This window comes from Vitis riparia, chromosome 17, assembly GCF_004353265.1.
Source record: "Vitis riparia cultivar Riparia Gloire de Montpellier isolate 1030 chromosome 17, EGFV_Vit.rip_1.0, whole genome shotgun sequence".
NCBI lineage: Eukaryota > Viridiplantae > Streptophyta > Magnoliopsida > Vitales > Vitaceae > Vitis > Vitis riparia.
This window is the reverse complement of record NC_048447.1, coordinates 17,467,653-17,485,360: the sequence shown is the minus strand read 5'-3', so window position 1 is coordinate 17,485,360 and position 17,708 is coordinate 17,467,653. Positions and strand designations below refer to the sequence as shown.

General features: G+C 35.4%; 2 protein-coding genes across 3 annotated transcripts; both read left to right on the top strand.

Moving 5' to 3' along the window:
* The first annotated feature begins 1,347 nt into the window (after nucleotides 1-1,347).
* On the top strand, nucleotides 1,348-6,725 carry LOC117904798 (serine/threonine-protein kinase STY13-like). 2 transcript variants are annotated; one of them, XM_034817560.1, is made up of 6 exons: nucleotides 1,348-2,365; nucleotides 4,568-4,689; nucleotides 5,055-5,263; nucleotides 5,341-5,515; nucleotides 5,756-5,890; nucleotides 6,199-6,725. In XM_034817560.1, the coding sequence occupies exons 1-6, from the start codon at nucleotides 1,993-1,995 to the stop codon at nucleotides 6,409-6,411; spliced, it is 1,227 nt and encodes a 408-aa protein (XP_034673451.1). In that variant the 5' UTR covers nucleotides 1,348-1,992; the 3' UTR covers nucleotides 6,412-6,725. The 2 variants fall into 2 exon arrangements, with proteins under 2 accessions (XP_034673451.1, XP_034673452.1); XM_034817561.1 differs by having other exon boundaries at nucleotides 2,280-2,365; nucleotides 4,573-4,689.
* A 2,249-nt stretch (nucleotides 6,726-8,974) lies between these two features.
* On the top strand, nucleotides 8,975-17,566 carry LOC117904462 (homocysteine S-methyltransferase 2-like). The gene is made up of 7 exons (XM_034817070.1): nucleotides 8,975-9,272; nucleotides 10,741-10,797; nucleotides 10,883-11,112; nucleotides 11,523-11,652; nucleotides 11,973-12,176; nucleotides 13,004-13,075; nucleotides 16,935-17,566. The coding sequence occupies exons 1-7, from the start codon at nucleotides 9,096-9,098 to the stop codon at nucleotides 17,100-17,102; spliced, it is 1,038 nt and encodes a 345-aa protein (XP_034672961.1). The 5' UTR covers nucleotides 8,975-9,095; the 3' UTR covers nucleotides 17,103-17,566.
* The last annotated feature ends 142 nt before the right edge of the window (nucleotides 17,567-17,708 follow it).

Genomic DNA, 17,708 nt, shown 5'->3' with positions numbered 1-17,708 from the left:
GCCTCTTTCTTGATACTGCTAGCCTATCAGAGTGCATATTACTTGACCTTAGATGCCATCAAACATTCAAAGTTCCATGTTCCAATGATGGAAAGTGTTAATATATTCTGCGAGATGAAATATGCTTTAATGCTTGATTTGTCCAGAATTTGAAGAACCACTCTTCAGGTCGGCCGTAGATATTCCCAAAAGGGCATTGAAAGAAATTCCTTTTTCCCTTTTTTTTCTTCCCTTCTGCATGCCCTAGGAAAATGACAAGGTTGAGAATATGGAAATGGCGAGGCCTCCCGGAAAAGACAGTATTTTCTTGTGGGGGAATATCCTTGGGAAGCCTGCATTGTATGGTGGGCAAGTGGGGTGAATTGGAATTTGGAATCATTTCCAGAGACGGATTCAAGGTTCCGGTCGCACTTTCCTGGCTGCCAAACAGTGTTAGGAATAATTAATGCTAACGTCAAAGTCTTCTTGTCTTCTTCTCCTGTACTTTCAACGTACCATGAGTTGGATTTTCTGGAGTGGCTAACGCTCTGATCATGCCCCCTCAACTACCCACCCCCACATGGCCTTGGTAAAGCTGTGTCGTTTTCCCCAATCGATGTGTTCTTTCAAAATTCATTTCAAGAAAATAATAATAATAATAATAATTATTATTATAAAAAGGAAAAATAATATCAAAATAGGAAAAATTCCTTTTGCTTCATATCTAAATTAGGAGATAAAATAGTTCTTTTTTAATCAAAATAATAATTTTGATTAATGAACACTCCATAAAATCTACATTTTAAATAAATTGTTAATTACATGACTGAATACACTCTAATTCACAAATTAAGCAACAAATTAATTAATGATTTTTTTCATATTATATATATATATATATATATATATATATATATATATATATATATATATTTACTATAAAAAAAATTAATATTTACTATAAAAAAAAAATTTAAAGGGGAGACAATATGCCACATAATTAATAATTATTTTCAAATATAGTATTAACATATACATAATATTTTGCAATCGAATTTTTTTAGGAAAAAAAAAGACAATATTTATCATATTTAATAAAAAAAAATATCTGAGAATTTTCCACGAAATAAAAGTCAAATTAGTGCAAAAAAAATCAATATTGTGGAAAATTGTTTAAAAGAAAAGTCTCAAATTTTGAAATATTCAAAGAAAATAGGGCATTTGGCAAAGGTCTCACTGAAAACGACGTCGTTTAGGGGAGAGTTGAAATTTTGTATGATTTTTTTGAAGCAGTCACGCAGCTATTTTAGGCCACAACCCCGCGCCTTGGTGTTTTTTTTTTTTTTTTTTCTCATTATTTTCCCAGACTTTCTTTCATTTTCTTTCCTTTTCCTTTTATTTTCTCTCTCTACAGACTTTCCTTTTCTTCACTCTTCTTTCTTCTTGTATAAATCTCCTCCACAAAACCTCCTTTGCCCAAGACTCTCATATCTCTCTACTGTGTTTTTCGCTATTTTTTTTCCTCCTTTTTTTTGGTGTCTGATTTTTAGCACTACAGGTGGTATTTTGTTTATTTCTTTTGTTTATTTTTCCAATTTTAATTTTTTTTTTCTTGGGTGTTGGTTGATCTTGAGGAAAAGGATCTTGTTCTTGGTTGGAATTACATAGAACTTCTGGGCTGCAGGTTTGTGTGTGTGTGTGTTTATTTTAAAAAAATTTCTCCTGTTTTTTTAATCTTAATTTCATTGATAATCAAGGGATATTGTCGATTTTGCGGTATACAATTGCGAATTTGACAGAAGTGGTGGGACTTCTTTGGAGTCGTTCTTGCCTCTTCTGTTGATTTGAGCGACTCTTTTATCGGTTTCTTTGCGAATTGATGTAGTGATAATGGTGGAAATTGAGAATTATTACGGATAATAAAGCTGTTTTCATTTAGGTTTTCACTTGTGGCGTTCAAGAAAATTTCGGGTTTTGGTGGGTTACTTTTATTATTGAATTAAGTTAAATTTCATGAAAATGGATTTGAGAAGTGATGATGAGGTTTTAGTGACTGCAAAAGCTGAGAAATCCAGGACTGGAGAGGGAGAAACTGTCTCAGACAAGTCTAGTATTTCGAGTAGTGATTTGGGTTCAAAGAAGGATGGTGGGAATACTAGTAACAAGGATTTATTTCTTAGAGCAGATAAAATCGATTTCAAAAGCTGGGATATCCAGCTGGATAAGCACTTGAGTCGAGTTATTTCAAGGGATAGGGAAGTTAATACCAATACAAAGAAGGAAGACTGGGAAATTGAGTTGTCTAAATTGGATATAAGAAGTGTTATAGCTCATGGGACATATGGTACTGTGTACCGAGGCATTTATGATGGCCAAGATGTTGCAGGTACTTTACGCTTCCTTTATGCTTCCATTTCAATTATTTTATTTCCGGGTTTGAATTTATCTCTTATGAGGTTGGAGAATTTGGGTTGTGTTTGATTTAATTAATTGGTTACTGGTTGGTTTTAGTGTTTGATTTTTAGTTGAATTGTCATATGGTTGTGATATGCTTATTCTAGTGAGTTCTCTTTCAGAATCTGGTAGTTCATTCAAGAATATTACTTTATTGATTTAAGTGTGTTAGCATAAATTGTTAGGCCGGATTTTCTGTTAAATTGAGCAATGGCTTGACGGCACTTCCGCATGCATTGCCTGTTGAAATTGTCTATAATAATTCAAATGGGAGCATATAGGCTCTTCTCATTAGTATAATAGGGTTGGTGTATGCCACAAGTAAGCATTTTATTATGCATGTTACTTGGAGGATATTCTTTAGTGCACAATCTTCTTGACCTTTTCTTGTAACACTAAAAGTCGTCCTTAGTAGCAGGATTGGTTTCAGTTGACTGGTATTCTGAGAAAGAATAATAGGAAGGGAAGGAAAATGCTGAAATAGTTTGCAAAGGCAATACCCTTTTAAGTTGTCTTCAGCATTTTTTTATCCTTTCCCTTTCTTTCCCAAATTCAAATGAAGCATGAGATTTAAGAAGATTAGCACTTGAAAAATGTAGTGAGAAACTGAATCTTTTGAAATGCATAAATCAGAAACTACAGTGCTCTAATAAAATACACCGAGTGGAAATTTTTTTCCTATACTGTTCTTTTTAAGGGAGTAATTCTTATTCTTTCACTTTTATGTTGATTATTGGATGACCATGTTTTTATTAATATACTGGGGTCTCTAATTAATATACTAGTTTATCCCCATTTTTTGGCATTATACAGTAATATGAAGCATGCTGAATAGTTTTAGAAAATAAACATGGAGTTTCAGATTATTTGCTGTCATAAAATGGTGAACTTCTCTTGTTAGATTGTTATTTTGTTGTACACTTGTCAACCTGACATTTACAACTATGGGGTCTGGTTTTTTAATATGTCAACACTGGTTTACAAATTTATTTTTGCAACTTCTGTTTGCTTTCCACGTTTGCAAAAAAACATGATAAGGTCATTTAATCCATGGAAACTATGGTCATATTTGGTAATTGTTTTCAAAAACAATTTTCTCTTATTCAAAAAGAAAAAAAAAAATATATGTTTGGTAATCAAAAAATAGAAAACAGTTTATTGTTCTTAAAAACAGAAAATAGGTTATTTTTAGATAACATCTTTTAACTGTTTTCGGTTGTTTTCACTTGTTTTATGAAGGTTGTTTTAAAAAATAATTATATAAATGTGGAGAATAATTAAAAATAAAGCACTATATATAAAAGTTATTTTTAAAACATATATAAAAACATAAAAAATGGGTTAAAAATATTTTAGGTTTCCTAACAAACATTTGTTCTACAAAACATTGAAGAATGGTTTTCAAAAACCGTTCTCAAATATTGTTTTTCAAAATTATTTTTTAAAACATTTATCAAACAAGACTTAATTTTCTTTCACTTCTTTTCTTCAAAAAGATGGTTCAGTTATACCATTTATTTAGACTATTTCCTTGTAATCAGGTTTTGTATACCCCTTTCAGCATTTGAATTCGTGCTTCCATTTGGCATGCCAGCTTCTTTTGCTTTCAAACAGTTAACTAGGAATGAGTTTTATCTGATATGTCATGGGGCTTATGTTGAGGATAGAGCTTATTGTCATAATGAATTAGAATATGCTAGCTCCATATATCATCCAAACCAACTAAATATCATGCCTTCAAACCATTGATTAATCCTTGTTTCATGGTCATGAAGACTTTGTTATATGAAATAATGCTCTTTCTAGACTCTGAATATCTTGTTTGCTAAGCATTACTTTTATATGAAGGTTCAATCTCCCTGTTGGGCTTTGGGTGCACTCCTTTTTAAGTTTTATTGCTTTGAATGGCTTAAATATCACTTCAGCCAAGTTTTCAAACTTGGTGTGCAATACTTTATATTCAATTTGTTACTCTTGGTACGTGTCACATTGTATATGAATGGCTATAATATCGATAGACTAGCTTTGATGTCAAATACCCATAAAAGAGAATAATTGTTAATGACATTAAGTTATCATGTTTCTATTATTTGTCAATTTTCTCACTATCCATTGTCATCTCTTACTATTTTAGTGAAGGTATTGGATTGGGGGGAGGATGGTCTTGCCACAGCTGCTGAAACTGCTGCTCTTCGGACCTCGTTTCGGCAAGAGGTTGCTGTCTGGCATAAGCTTGACCATCCAAATGTTACAAAGGTAAGAGTACCTTATTGTTTTTTTTCTCAGGCTATTTATGATGCTGGAATGCCACCTCAAAGTTGTACTTCTGTATAATGATGTACTAAAACTGGCTAATATGAGAATTACTCAAGTTTGTTATAACATCATGATTTAACCTACACTGACAGTCTAGCTATTTTAATGCTTTTCTGTTTCCTCACTCCCTTTAACAAATAATGATTTTTTTTTTTTTTTGGCACAGTTGTGTCACATGTTTTAAATGAGGAAAAGAAAAATTAAATAACTATATATATGAGAGAGAGAGAATATCTGTTTCTCTCCCTTGTGTATTCGCTTTAAATCTTCATGGTCTAACCATTCACTCATATTTTCTGTTATAGTTTATTGGAGCTTCGATGGGAACATCTGATCTGAGGATCCCTTCAAATAACATTTCAAGTGATGGTCGTAATCCTGTTCCTTCCAGAGCATGTTGTGTTGTAGTCGAGTACCTTCCTGGTGGGACGCTAAAGAAATTTTTAATCAGGAATAGGAGAAAGAAACTTGCCTTTAAGATTGTAATTCAACTGGCTTTGGACCTCTCTCGAGGGTAAGAGCTAGTTCAATCATGGTTGGATGTTGTGTGTAGTTGGGTGCTAATGGAGTGTGTTTGTTCTAATTTTGCAGTTTGAGCTATCTTCACTCAAAGAAGATTGTACACCGTGATGTTAAAACAGAAAATATGTTGCTTGATGCTCATAGAACATTGAAAATTGCTGATTTTGGTGTTGCTCGAGTTGAAGCTCAAAATCCAAGAGACATGACTGGGGAAACTGGAACCCTTGGTTACATGGCCCCAGAGGTACTAATGCATTCACTAGTTACTGATGAACTTAATTAGTTTTATAATGAAGAGTTACATGGTCTAATGGACAAATAATTCTACTTGACATAAAAATATGTTCCAAGAATATGTCTATTTCAGAGACATGGAACCACAATACACAGAAAGGTTTGAAGGAAATTGTTTTCCCCTTTTCCTGGCAGTAGTTCCTCTGTATCTAAATATTGGCAATGAATCTAACCAGATAATTTTTTGTAGGTTCTTGACGGTAAACCATATAATAGGAAGTGTGACGTCTACAGTTTTGGCATATGCTTATGGGAAACGTATTGCTGTGACATGCCCTACCCTGATCTTAGCTTCGCTGATATATCATCTGCTGTTGTTCGACAGGTTTGTCTGTTGCTAGATGTCTAAGGTTCACCTCCTCTACTAGTTTTTATGGGTCCATTTGTCCTGAAACACTGGACTCATGTTAAATTTTTGTTCAGGCTGTTGGTCAGCATGCCACCATTGAACATTGCATACTTGTGTAGGACTAATCTCGATATTTCTACTGAATTATCTTGATTTTGCTCTATTTTGCTCCAGTAAACCTTACATTTCTCGTGCTGATATCAAGGGCTCAAGCCAAATTGAATTTGTGGGAATTAGTCTTCTTATCCTCTCTAATATGACTTCCCATTGATGACAATATACAGAATTTACGACCAGATATCCCTAGATGTTGCCCGAGTTCATTGGCAAGCATCATGCGGAAATGTTGGGATGGGAACCCTGACAAACGTCCTGACATGGATGAGGTGGTGAGGTTGTTAGAAGCCATTGATACGAGCAAAGGAGGCGGCATGATACCAGAAGACCAGGTTAGTAGCTGTCGCTGTTTCTGTTTCTCTGTGGCTCGTGGTCCCTGATATATTCTCTATGCTCTATTTGAATCCTTTATGGGTTTGAAGAAGGAAATTATGAAACAGTATGAAGTAGCATTCATAGCTTTACTGCTGATGAAGCTCAGACTGATTTTTCCCCCAAGGAAGATTCCTATAAGCACATAGTAAGAGAATTATCAAAACCCTTCATGAAGTTCTATAGTTCCATTTGAATTCTTATTGAATTTTGTGGTTATCAGACATGGAAATATGTCTATTTAACACAGCATTTGAGACTCTTGTGAATGATAGATGATTTCGTGTATATCTAAGTCTATTATTTTCATATTTTAAAATTATGATATAGATATTCTTGGTTCTGTGTCTAATAAATGTTTGCAAATGGTGAAGGGAACCAAATGTGGTTGAACCTGCCCCACCAAAAGTGGGACTTTGGTGCAAATCCTTTTGTTCCACAACAAACCCATATGCCCAAGTGACCTTTTCACTGGTCTTTCAGCTTTAGGGCACTTGGGTCTTGAAGCTGAAGGTGCTGGTGGATTGGCAATTCACCATTATTCTTCTGTATGTAGCCCATTTGGGCATATGCCAGGTGGAATGTGTCTTGTTGCTATGGTGGGAGTGTTAGAAGTCCTGACGCATGGATCCAATTCAATCAAAAGTGGATTCATCACCAGCTCCAGTTGGTTGGTGAGATCCAAATCAGGACGAGTACAAAGATTTGCAGGAAAAGTGATGGGTGGTTTCTATTATTCTCCACTGAAGAATCCCATATTAAAAGAAAAGAATATTTATGCCTTTTCTTTTGTTCTTTGAAAATTTCTGACTTGAAAAAAAAAAAAATCATTTTTGCAAAGTTTTTTTAAGAATTTATTTTGAAATGCATTATTTTCTTAACTAAATTTGAACTGTTTTTATTTATTTTTTATAAAATAATTTGAGTAATAATTGAACATATTCAAAATATTTTGAAAATTTTTATATTGTATATAAAAGTATAACCCTTTTATAGAGAATAAGTCAAACTATTTCCCATGTTTAAAATTCAAAAATAGAATTTTGTTGCAAAAAATATTTGAAAATTATTTTAAAATTTGTTTTTTGAAAATTGTTTTTGTTAGTTAGGAATTAGTAACAATTAAAAGTTTTTAGAAATAAAATTATGTTTGATAATTCAAATATAAAAGATTAATTTTTTGGTCTAGTCTTTAGTATGTAAAGATTTTCAATTCATTATTCTTATTTTATTTTCAATTTATTATTCGGATTTTCGATTATTGCTCATAAAATTATAGGAAAAAAAAAAAAACTCTTATAATTTACCTTCCTTTCACTGATACATTATGCTAATTTAGAAAAAGAAAATGACTATTTTGCCCTATACCCATTTGTTGGGTGAAAATAATAAAATATGATTGCTCAACCTTAAAAGAATATAGATCAAGACTATATTTGTCTTTTTGCCTTTTATCTCAAATTATTTACAAAATTTTTATCTCAATTTCAAAGTGAGAATTTGGGCCTAAAAGCAAAACAAATGTTGAAATTTTTAAACAGGGGATGAGACACAAATGATTAATCAAGGAATCATTGCTTTCTTCTTATTGGCAGTGAGTCGTTGTGTACATCCACAATTCATTGATTGTCTCATATAATGCCAAGGAGATCACATCACATCATCACCACCTCACCCTCTCCCAATCTTTATATTATCATTTAGGAAGATTTTCTGTTGGGATTGTAATGATCATCCAACAAAACATTTGTTGTCTTTTACATGTAGGATAACATATTTATAATAATGTTATCCATGTCGGATAAGATGCAAATTGTTGAATAAATGTATACGTGCTCTTAAAAACAATTATTGTTAGAAAATATATATACCCTAACCTTAAAATCTATTCATCCAAGCATCCACGAGATTCAAATATAAATGGGAGTTGATGGACATAATCAACTTCTAATTTGCCAATATGAATGAAATCAAAGTAGATAAATACAAATAAACAGGACATAATACAAGTAATAAGATTTAAAAAGATATATATGAAATCACTGATGACATTTTTTTAATAAATACTGAAAAAGTACATTTCTATGAGACCTTATAATATATAGGTTTATATTATAATATTGAAAAACATGATAAATCAAATTACATTTCATGTGCATTTGAATTTCATTATTTTGTTATGTTCATCTCATTCTTACGCATATAGATTTTTTTCTTTTTTTTATGTAATTTCAATGAATATAGTTGGGAGTTTGATGGGTACCTTTTTAGTACATTAAAATTTTCAATGAAGGTTAGGTTAGAAATAACCAAAAGCTTTGTAAGAAAACCATTAAGCCTACTCACTTGAGCTTGTATTGCTTCACCAATATGGGAAAAGCAATCAAGATGTTTATATGCTTGCAAATCTCAGATTGGATTCCAACTTTCCCATGCCAAAAGGAATCCTTATCCCCATGAATCATGATAATTTAAATGGTGTGGGTTTATTGGTAATTTTTGAAAAATGTAGGGGTCAAATTGAGAAAAGTTTCTTTATAAAACGCTAAGGATCTAGACACACAGCATCGATATCGACATTTCATGGTATGTGGCTGTTGGGGTCCGGGACTGAGCTAACCGCCATAAACAACTAACGAGCCGGTGTCGCCGGAACTCAGTTTCTCAACTCGGTCTTGACTTGGTGTCTCCCATGGGCCACGTCGACCTCCAACCCTCCTCTTTCATTTCCGATTTCCTCCTCCAAACCGGCGGTGTCGCCGTCATAGATGGCGGTCTCGCGACGGAGCTCGAGCGCCACGGCGCCGACCTAAATGACCCTCTCTGGAGCGCCAAATGCCTCCTCAGTTCTCCTCACCTCATTCGCACGGTAGTCTCTCGCTCCCATTTCTTATGTTTGTGCGCATTCGCAAGCTGTTCGTTTGTTGATTTTGTTGTTTTGTACGTTGAGTGGATCTCTGTGGATTTGATGGATTCCAGGCATATTGAAGAAGTGCTAAGCTTATTAGGGTTTCGTGTGTTCTGTTTGATTTCTGATAAAATGTAGGGAGAGAAAGAAAAATGGATCTTTTAGCCATGAGAATCTAAGATGTACTGTGGATGTATGGAGTTGGACCAGCGTATGGGCACGGTTTCTTATCCCAGACAAGATTATTTAATAAATAGTATGGGACCATTGATGGTATTTTATTTTATTTTTTTGCCTTAAAGAATTAACTATTTTTTTATCACTAGGATATATCTAGAGAAATGTTTAGCTCCTTTTTATTGAATCTTCATCTGGTGAGTTATACTAACCAATCACAGCTTCCCATGGAAGTATCAGATCAAGTTTAGGAATCTGGATTCATACTTGAAGGGGAGTAGATTTGTGAATTTGGGGTGGGACTCTTTGAGATTACTTGGAGTGAAGAATCAGAATGTTGCAGTGTGGGAATTTAAGATGGTATGCATTATGAATTTGGACCGCCTATGTGGGTCTGGTTTCTCATTGTGAACATGCATTATTTAATGAATAGTATGGGGCATTACTGGTAGTTGTGTGTTGTCTGTCAAAAGAAAATCTTGGACTGGGATCTCTCTGGTCCGTGTCTATATTACACACCCCCACTCATCCAATGCAAAGTTTACTCTCACCAATTTTATATCCTGAGATTATACATCCCTGCATGTAAATTCCCTTCTAGTTACTCTATAACTGACCACAGTCCCCCACTCAAGTATTAAAAAGGGGTTATTACTTACAATGTTGTCATTCAATATTGTACTAAAAAATAGATTGATTTAAACACTTGAACTATTACAAGTGAAAATATTTTTATGTGCCTGCTGAGAGTCTTATTAGGTGGATATTCCCTTCATTATATGTACTACAATGTTGCTGATGTGGACACTTTGGTGACTATGACATCACAAAGCACCATAGGGATTTTTTCTCTTTTCCATTAGAAAAGAGAATTTTGTGATAACAGATACAATTGAAAGTTATTTTCTTTTTCTACTGGATAATTGCTACTGTTTGAGCTTTTTTTTTTGGCTGTGCTCATAAAGTTCCATATGTTGATGATTATTTGAGTTGGGATTTCCCCCTTGGTTTGGGATGGGATGGGGTGGCTGGTCTACAGATGTTGACTATGAGTTGCAATTGGTGACATGGGCTGACTGACAAAGGATGAGCAAGAAAGCTGTAGGTCGAGTGGAAATTTTTTGACTGGCAAAGTATGAACATGAAATCTGTAGGCTGAGTGGAAATGTTTCCTTTATATTTACTGACATGGTGGGATGATAATTACATGTTTCTATCTTTGCATAATTTATTGAGTTGCTTGATAGTGCAGGTACACCTTGATTACCTTGAAGCTGGTGCAGATATTATAATCACAGCTTCTTACCAGGTAACTCTGTCTGTCTACTTATCTATCTAACCTGTCTATATTAAATTGACATTCAGGTTAATTCAGCCTACATATATGTGAACAGGCTACTATTCAGGGGTTTGAAGCTAGAGGCTTCTCTAGAGGAGAAAGTGAAGCCTTGCTTAGAAAAAGTGTGGAGATCGCCTGTGAGGCTCGGAAAATGTATTATGACAGATGTATTGAATTTACTTGTGATGATAGTGAAGATGGAAGGATTCTTAAACACCGTCCCATTTTAGTTGCAGCATCTGTGGGGAGTTATGGAGCTTATTTAGCTGATGGGTCTGAGTACAGGTGAGTGGACGCTACTTCCCAAAGTCATTGCATGAGCTACTGTTTTCATTAGGTGATTATGAGAGTTTTTCCCCCCAGTTTGTTGATTAGCAGTGTGTATCTTGATGGAGTTCAATTTATTTATTTATTTTTATTTGTAATCATTTCACTCCATCATTTTTCTGATTTTATGGATACTTTAATTTACTACCCTTGTAGGTATATTATTTTTGAAGTTTCACATCAATTCTCTGTTTACAAATCTGTCTGTCTGAAAACATGACCCTTTTTGGCTTGAAAAAATTCTTAGAATGGAATTTGTGGAATATTATGTATTGCTACCTCCTATTATGTGAATGACAGGTCAACATCTTCATGTGAACTGGTAATTTAGTCATAACATGTGTTATTTTATTGTTGACTTCCTGCAGTGGTATTTATGGTGATGAAATAACTGTGGAAACCTTGAAAGATTTTCATCGGAGAAGGGTTCAGATCCTAGCAGATGCAGGTGCTGACCTAATTGCATTCGAAACAGTTCCTAATAAGCTTGAAGCTCAGGTATTTGGCAAGATGGCTTTAATATTTTAACTTTTTTATTTTTTCACAAGGAAATTTGAAGTTGGACTGATTTTTATCATTATCAGCAAATGGCTTCACACTGCATCTGGCCCATAGATTTCTCACATTACTCAATTAAAGTGCCTGGATTTTGATTGGGGCAATGCTCAAATTTTTTTTATCTTGATTCAAAGCTTGAACTGCTATGAAAAGGGTTAATAATCAGGGGGGATTATTCTTTGCTATAAATGATGGCTTTTGTGCATTTTTGGTATTTCACGTTTTGATTTGTTTTCCTTGAATGATGGATGGCCATGCAGGCTTATGCTGAGCTTCTTGAGGAAGAAAATATTAAGATTCCAGCATGGTTTTCTTTCAACTCCAAGGATGGTGTCCATGTGGTCAGTGGTGATTCTTTGCTTGAATGTGTCTCAATTGCTGAATCATGCAAGAAAGTTGTTTCTGTTGGGATCAACTGCACACCTCCTAGATTTATTCATGGACTCATTTTGTCTATTAAAAAGGTATGATCTTTGGGTTGCTATTCCCCCATTAATAATAATTCTGGTGGAAGTGTTCTTACTTTTATTTTGGAATTCTTAATTTAAGCTTAGAGATAGGATTTGTGTTTCTCATTTGTTATCACAGCTTATGTCAACCATAAAAGATCTGAACCCTATTAGTTGATGTAGTATATGATGTTTCTGTGCTTTGTCTTTGCTTCATGAAATCCTGTGATTTTATGCTCAGCACTGTAAAACGTCAATGATTGTGAAGGAAAAAGGAAAAAGAAATGTTAGGTGTGCTATCATTTTTGTAAAATGTCTAAGTGGTACCTTTATATCCAAGTTTTCCAAGTTTACAAAATTGAATAAAGATGGATGTTAATGTTTCTTTTTTTCTTTTTTCTTTCTTTCTTTTTTCTTTTTTTATAGGAAAACAGAAAATATATTAATAGAATCTAGCAAAAGGGCGCACGAAAGTATACACTGAGTATACAAAGGCGCCAAGGCTGAAAACAAGGAGAGAGAAAGAAAAGATGGACGTTAATGTATACAAGTGAGGTTAAAAAACATTTTGTGAACTTTGAGATGCCTTAAATTCCAGGATGATTTGGGTGCTTTTTGTTGCAACTACAATAGTATTACCTCTACTCTCTGTTGAGCTATATTTCATTCCCTAACTTTTGATTGATAATAGATCAGAAGGTAACTCTTTCCTGGTTTTTTTTTCTCCTTATTTCCTTTGGAGTGAGTGGTTCTCTAATGTTTTTCTAGGTTGTGAACTCATTTTATTCCAATATGCTAATCTATTTAATGGAATTCTTACACTTTAATAATGTTTCCTTCAGGTGACTACTAAGCCAATACTTATATATCCGAACAGTGGTGAGAGCTATGATCCTGAACAGAAAGAGTGGGTGGTAAGTTGCCTTTCTTCGATTGTTTGGACTCCATATGGAGAAAACCCTTCCTTTTTGTTTTCTTCATAAATTTCAGAGGCAGAAATCCATCCTCTAAAATGTGCTCACTACAAAAAATTTCAAGTCATCACCTCTAAATGGAAACATCATTGCAAATGCAACTAAAAACAGTAGCATAGGGGGATTTTATCTTCCATGTAACAAAATGGAATTTTTCCCACTTTGTTTCTTTTTGTTCTATATGACAGTCTTTAATATTGCAGTAATATGATTAATTGTTTCGACTACCGTCTTCAAAGTTGTATCTCAGTTTGATTGCTCAATTGTCATTCTCATGTAGGTGCTTAGTAGTATCACTAGGAACCAGTGTCTAGGGAAACTGTTTTTAAGTTTTTGATCTTTTTATGATGTAAAGATCTAAGTATTGGACTTAAACTTGGTCATTTGCTTTATAAAAAAATGTTATGTATGAAAAACATGGTTCATGGTTCATGGTCCAGAGACAACTAGGATTTTTTGTTACTAGTAATGATTTTTTTTTTTTTTTTGATAAGTAAAAAGAAAGTATATTAATCAAAAAGAGGAAACACCAAAAAAACAGTGCCCTCGAAGTATACAGGGAGTATACACACCACCTTCCCTAACTAGGAGCCTATCCAATCTAAAAAACTTACAAGAGAAGAATGACTCTCTACTAAGGAACCCCTGACCCAAGACCAAAAATTACATACAAAAGAATATTTCAACCTTTGAAGTGAGAGCTCCTCATTCCCAAACGCTAGTCTATTTCTCTCCTTCCAGACTGACCAAAAAATACATAAAGGAGCCATTTGCCAAGCCCTCTTGCGCCTTTTCCCCACAAACCCTCCATTCCATCCAAGAAGGGTTGCTTTCACTGTACATGAAAGAGTCCAAGATACACCAAAAAGGGAGAAAAGAAGGTTCCACAGGAATGACAAGACCCACGTCTTGACACAATGAAGAAAGAGATGATCCACCGTTTTTGCTTCGGATAGACAAAGAAAGCACCTATTTGCCAAAGAGAACCCCCTCCTTTGAAGTTGCTCCTGAGTTAATACTTTACCCCAGGAAGCCTTCCAAGCAAAGAAAGCTACCTTTGGAGGCACTCTGGCCCTCCAAATTCTTTCGCTAGGGAACATAGAAGAGTCCCCCCGCTCCAGCATAGAATAAAGAGACTTAACTGAGAAAGCACCATCATTTGAAGCTATCCGGATCACTCTATCTTCCTCCTCCCTTTGAACCTTGAAGGCATGGATCTTTTGCAACAAACGTTCCACCAAATCGATCTCCCAGTCATTAAACGCCCTTGCAAAAAGAGGAGTCCAACCATCCCCATATCCAACGGGGTTCCAAACCTCCGAAACCCAAACATTATTCGACATGGACATGGAGAAAAGAGAGGAGAATGACTCACAAAGTGGCCCATCTCCGCACCACTTGTCTTTCCAGAATCTCACTCTTTGCCCATTACCCACATGGTAAGCTAACCTACCATCTAACAACCCCCACTTCTTCCTAATTGCCTTCCATAGCCCAACTCTGTTTCTCCCCATCACATCCCGAGTACGCCATCCCCCCTCCTCTTCGTCATACTTGAGGCTAATTACACGCCTCCACAATGCCTCTATCTTATTAGCATATCTCCAATTCCACTTGCACAAAAGGACACTATTCATCAAAGCTAAATTTCTCACACCTAGCCCACCTTTCCTTTTTTCCAAGCAAACCAAGTTCCATCTGACAAGGTGAGGTTTTTGGGCGAGAGCTCCCCCACCCCACAGAAAATCCCTTTGAATTTTCTCCAATCTCAACCTCATTTTTCTTGGCAAGTAGAAGAGAGATATAAAGTAAATAGGTATACTGGAAAGAGTGTTTCTGATTAGGGTGAGTCTCCCCCTTTTAGATATATACTGCCTCTTCCACATAGCAAGCCTTCTGCGAAAACGCTCTTCAACCCCATCCCACACAGCCAACAAATTGAAATGTGCCCTTAAAGGCAGTCCCAGATAACAAGAAGGAAGCCCACCCACTTTACAACCCAACTCCAAGGCCAATCCCTCTATATTATGCGCCATTTCCACCAGGATCATCTCACTCTTCTCTAAGTTGATCCTCAACCCCGAACACGCCTCAAACCACATGAGGAGCCAACTTAGATAAGTCTATAATCTAAAGACTCCTCACAAAAAACCAACGTATCGTCCGTGAATAAAAAATGTGATATTTGCAACCCCTCACCCCTCCTACCACTCACCCTCCACCCAAATAACTAATAGCCCTTCTCAGCATACTATTAAACACTTCCATGGTTATCACAAACAAGTAAGGGGAGAGGGGATCTCCTTGTCTCAACCCTCTCGAGCTTTGAAAAAAACCGGATGGAGAACCATTAATTAAAACGGAGAATTTCACTATGGAGATGCACCAATCTATCCACTTTATCCATCTCTCCCCAAAACCCATCTTTTTAAGAACTACCATCAAATCATTACTCCAGAAATTTCTTAGTGTACAAGCCTATAGGAAGGACCCAAAGAAGTTCACTTTAATTGAGATCCTGCTGAAACCTGTAATTGAACCTTTGCAACCTGAATGATGAATAGAAAAAGGCGATTGTATTGATGTCCCTGATCAGTCGGGATGAGGCATATTGAGTTGGGATTCCTATATGGTATATGCAACCCAGCCAGTCGTTTATTTGGACCATTTAGCATGTGCCACCAGTTGGATAAGAATAAAACTGCAGTTTCTCTCTCTCTCTCTCTTCTCTCTTCCTTCTTTTGAATGAATGATATCAAGCAGAAGGTGATCATAATTGACATTTATCACTGAATCACCTTCCAATAGGTACCATTTTTATCTTCAGCAATCTAAAGTTCCTGAGGTTTTGTGTTTTTGTTGAAAATTTCAAACGAACTGGAATTTTAAAGTCTTAGGACTTCCAATTCCAACAATCGAAATATCTGGAATTTAAATTTCCTATTTCAGATATCGATTTTTATAATTTGGTAGAGCTACTGAAGTTGTGGAAGGGGTAGGAAATAATGCTGGTGGGCAATTGTAGTTTTGGAGGATGTGATAGTGGAATTAGAGTGATGATTACAGTGATAGTTGTATCTACAATATCAGCCATGGTGGATGTGCTGACAAGAGCAGTGGTGGTGGAGATGGTGGCATTAATGATGGTGACAGCATGTTGGGGTTGGCTGTATTTTAGGTAGAAGTGGTGGCGGGGTAAAGACAGCATGAAATGGCAACAGTTGTTGCAGGTTTGATGGATGTGGTGGCTGTATACGAAGGTGATGGCAATATCAGTTATGGCAGTGATGACTGTTATGATAGATGGTGTGATGGTTATGGCGCAAGTCATTGTATTAGTATTGGTTGTGGCATATAAGTGGTTGTATTAGCAATAATAGTGGTTTTGACAACAATAGTAGTGGTGATGGTGGAAGTGATTGAAGGAGATGTAGGAATGGTAGTATTAGAAGGGTCAATTAAATGAGACAAATCCTTGAAACCTTGTATTTACATGTCCCAACTAAAAGTAAGACTCGTACAAACTTATTTACTAAGGAATCCAAAACTTTTGATTAGAAATCAACAGGTCCTGTTTAGCTGTTTTAGAGGCAATTTAGTATGGTCCATGATGCAATTTTGCACCATACGTGAAAGGCAGGAAACTTCTTTGGGTGGCAGTGGAAAAGCAACACTTTTTCCATTTTAAGAATACAAAGACAATCTTCTGCTCCCTCTCCCCTCTCTCCCATTAGATGTTTTATTTTGGATTTGATTCTGCATTATGCCATACTAACTGTTATCCTTGTTTCTATTGCAGCAAAAAACAGGAGTTTCAGTTGAAGACTTCGTATCATATGTTAACAAATGGTGTGAGGTAGGGGCTTCCCTTGTGGGAGGTTGCTGCAGGACTACGCCAAACACCATCAGAGCCATATACCGGACCCTATCTAATAATAGATCTGCTACTGCATCTCTTGAGTCTTGACAAACCACACCGACTTCATCAGATGAGAGATAAGATTATGTAATCCAAACCAGATGCAGAGGAGGCTTGCATAAGTGGGATTTTTCTTGAAGGGTGTAATGGGGAGAAGAGACGCCAACAAAATTGTATGCACGAGTTCTGGAATTCTAGATTAAATTTTGGGTTTAATGTTTTTTAAAAATGCTTTCCGTAATGACCATGTGGACTCATGTGGCAGGTGCCCTAGAAATCAATGAGGAAGATGGTTTTGGTTTTTAAACTAAATAAAAAAAATAAAAATAAAAAGGGAAAAAATGACTAGCCATGCAGTTTCTGTTGGCTTGATGCTGAATTATGTCTTATGTCTCTGTCATTTTTGACAGAAGGTGGTGGGAGTGTTAGAGATATAAGGATTAGTCTTATTCATTGTGAAGCTTATTGTAAGTTCATTCAGAATATCTATAAAGTATAAACCATCCATACTACCTGAGATGCTGCATAATATTGGGTTAATGAGCCAATAATGCCCATACATCCTAAAATTTATGGCAATGATAATAGAAAGAAAGAATGCAGGAAAACATCCAATGACCCCTGAATTGTAATAAACTTATTTGTATTCCCAAA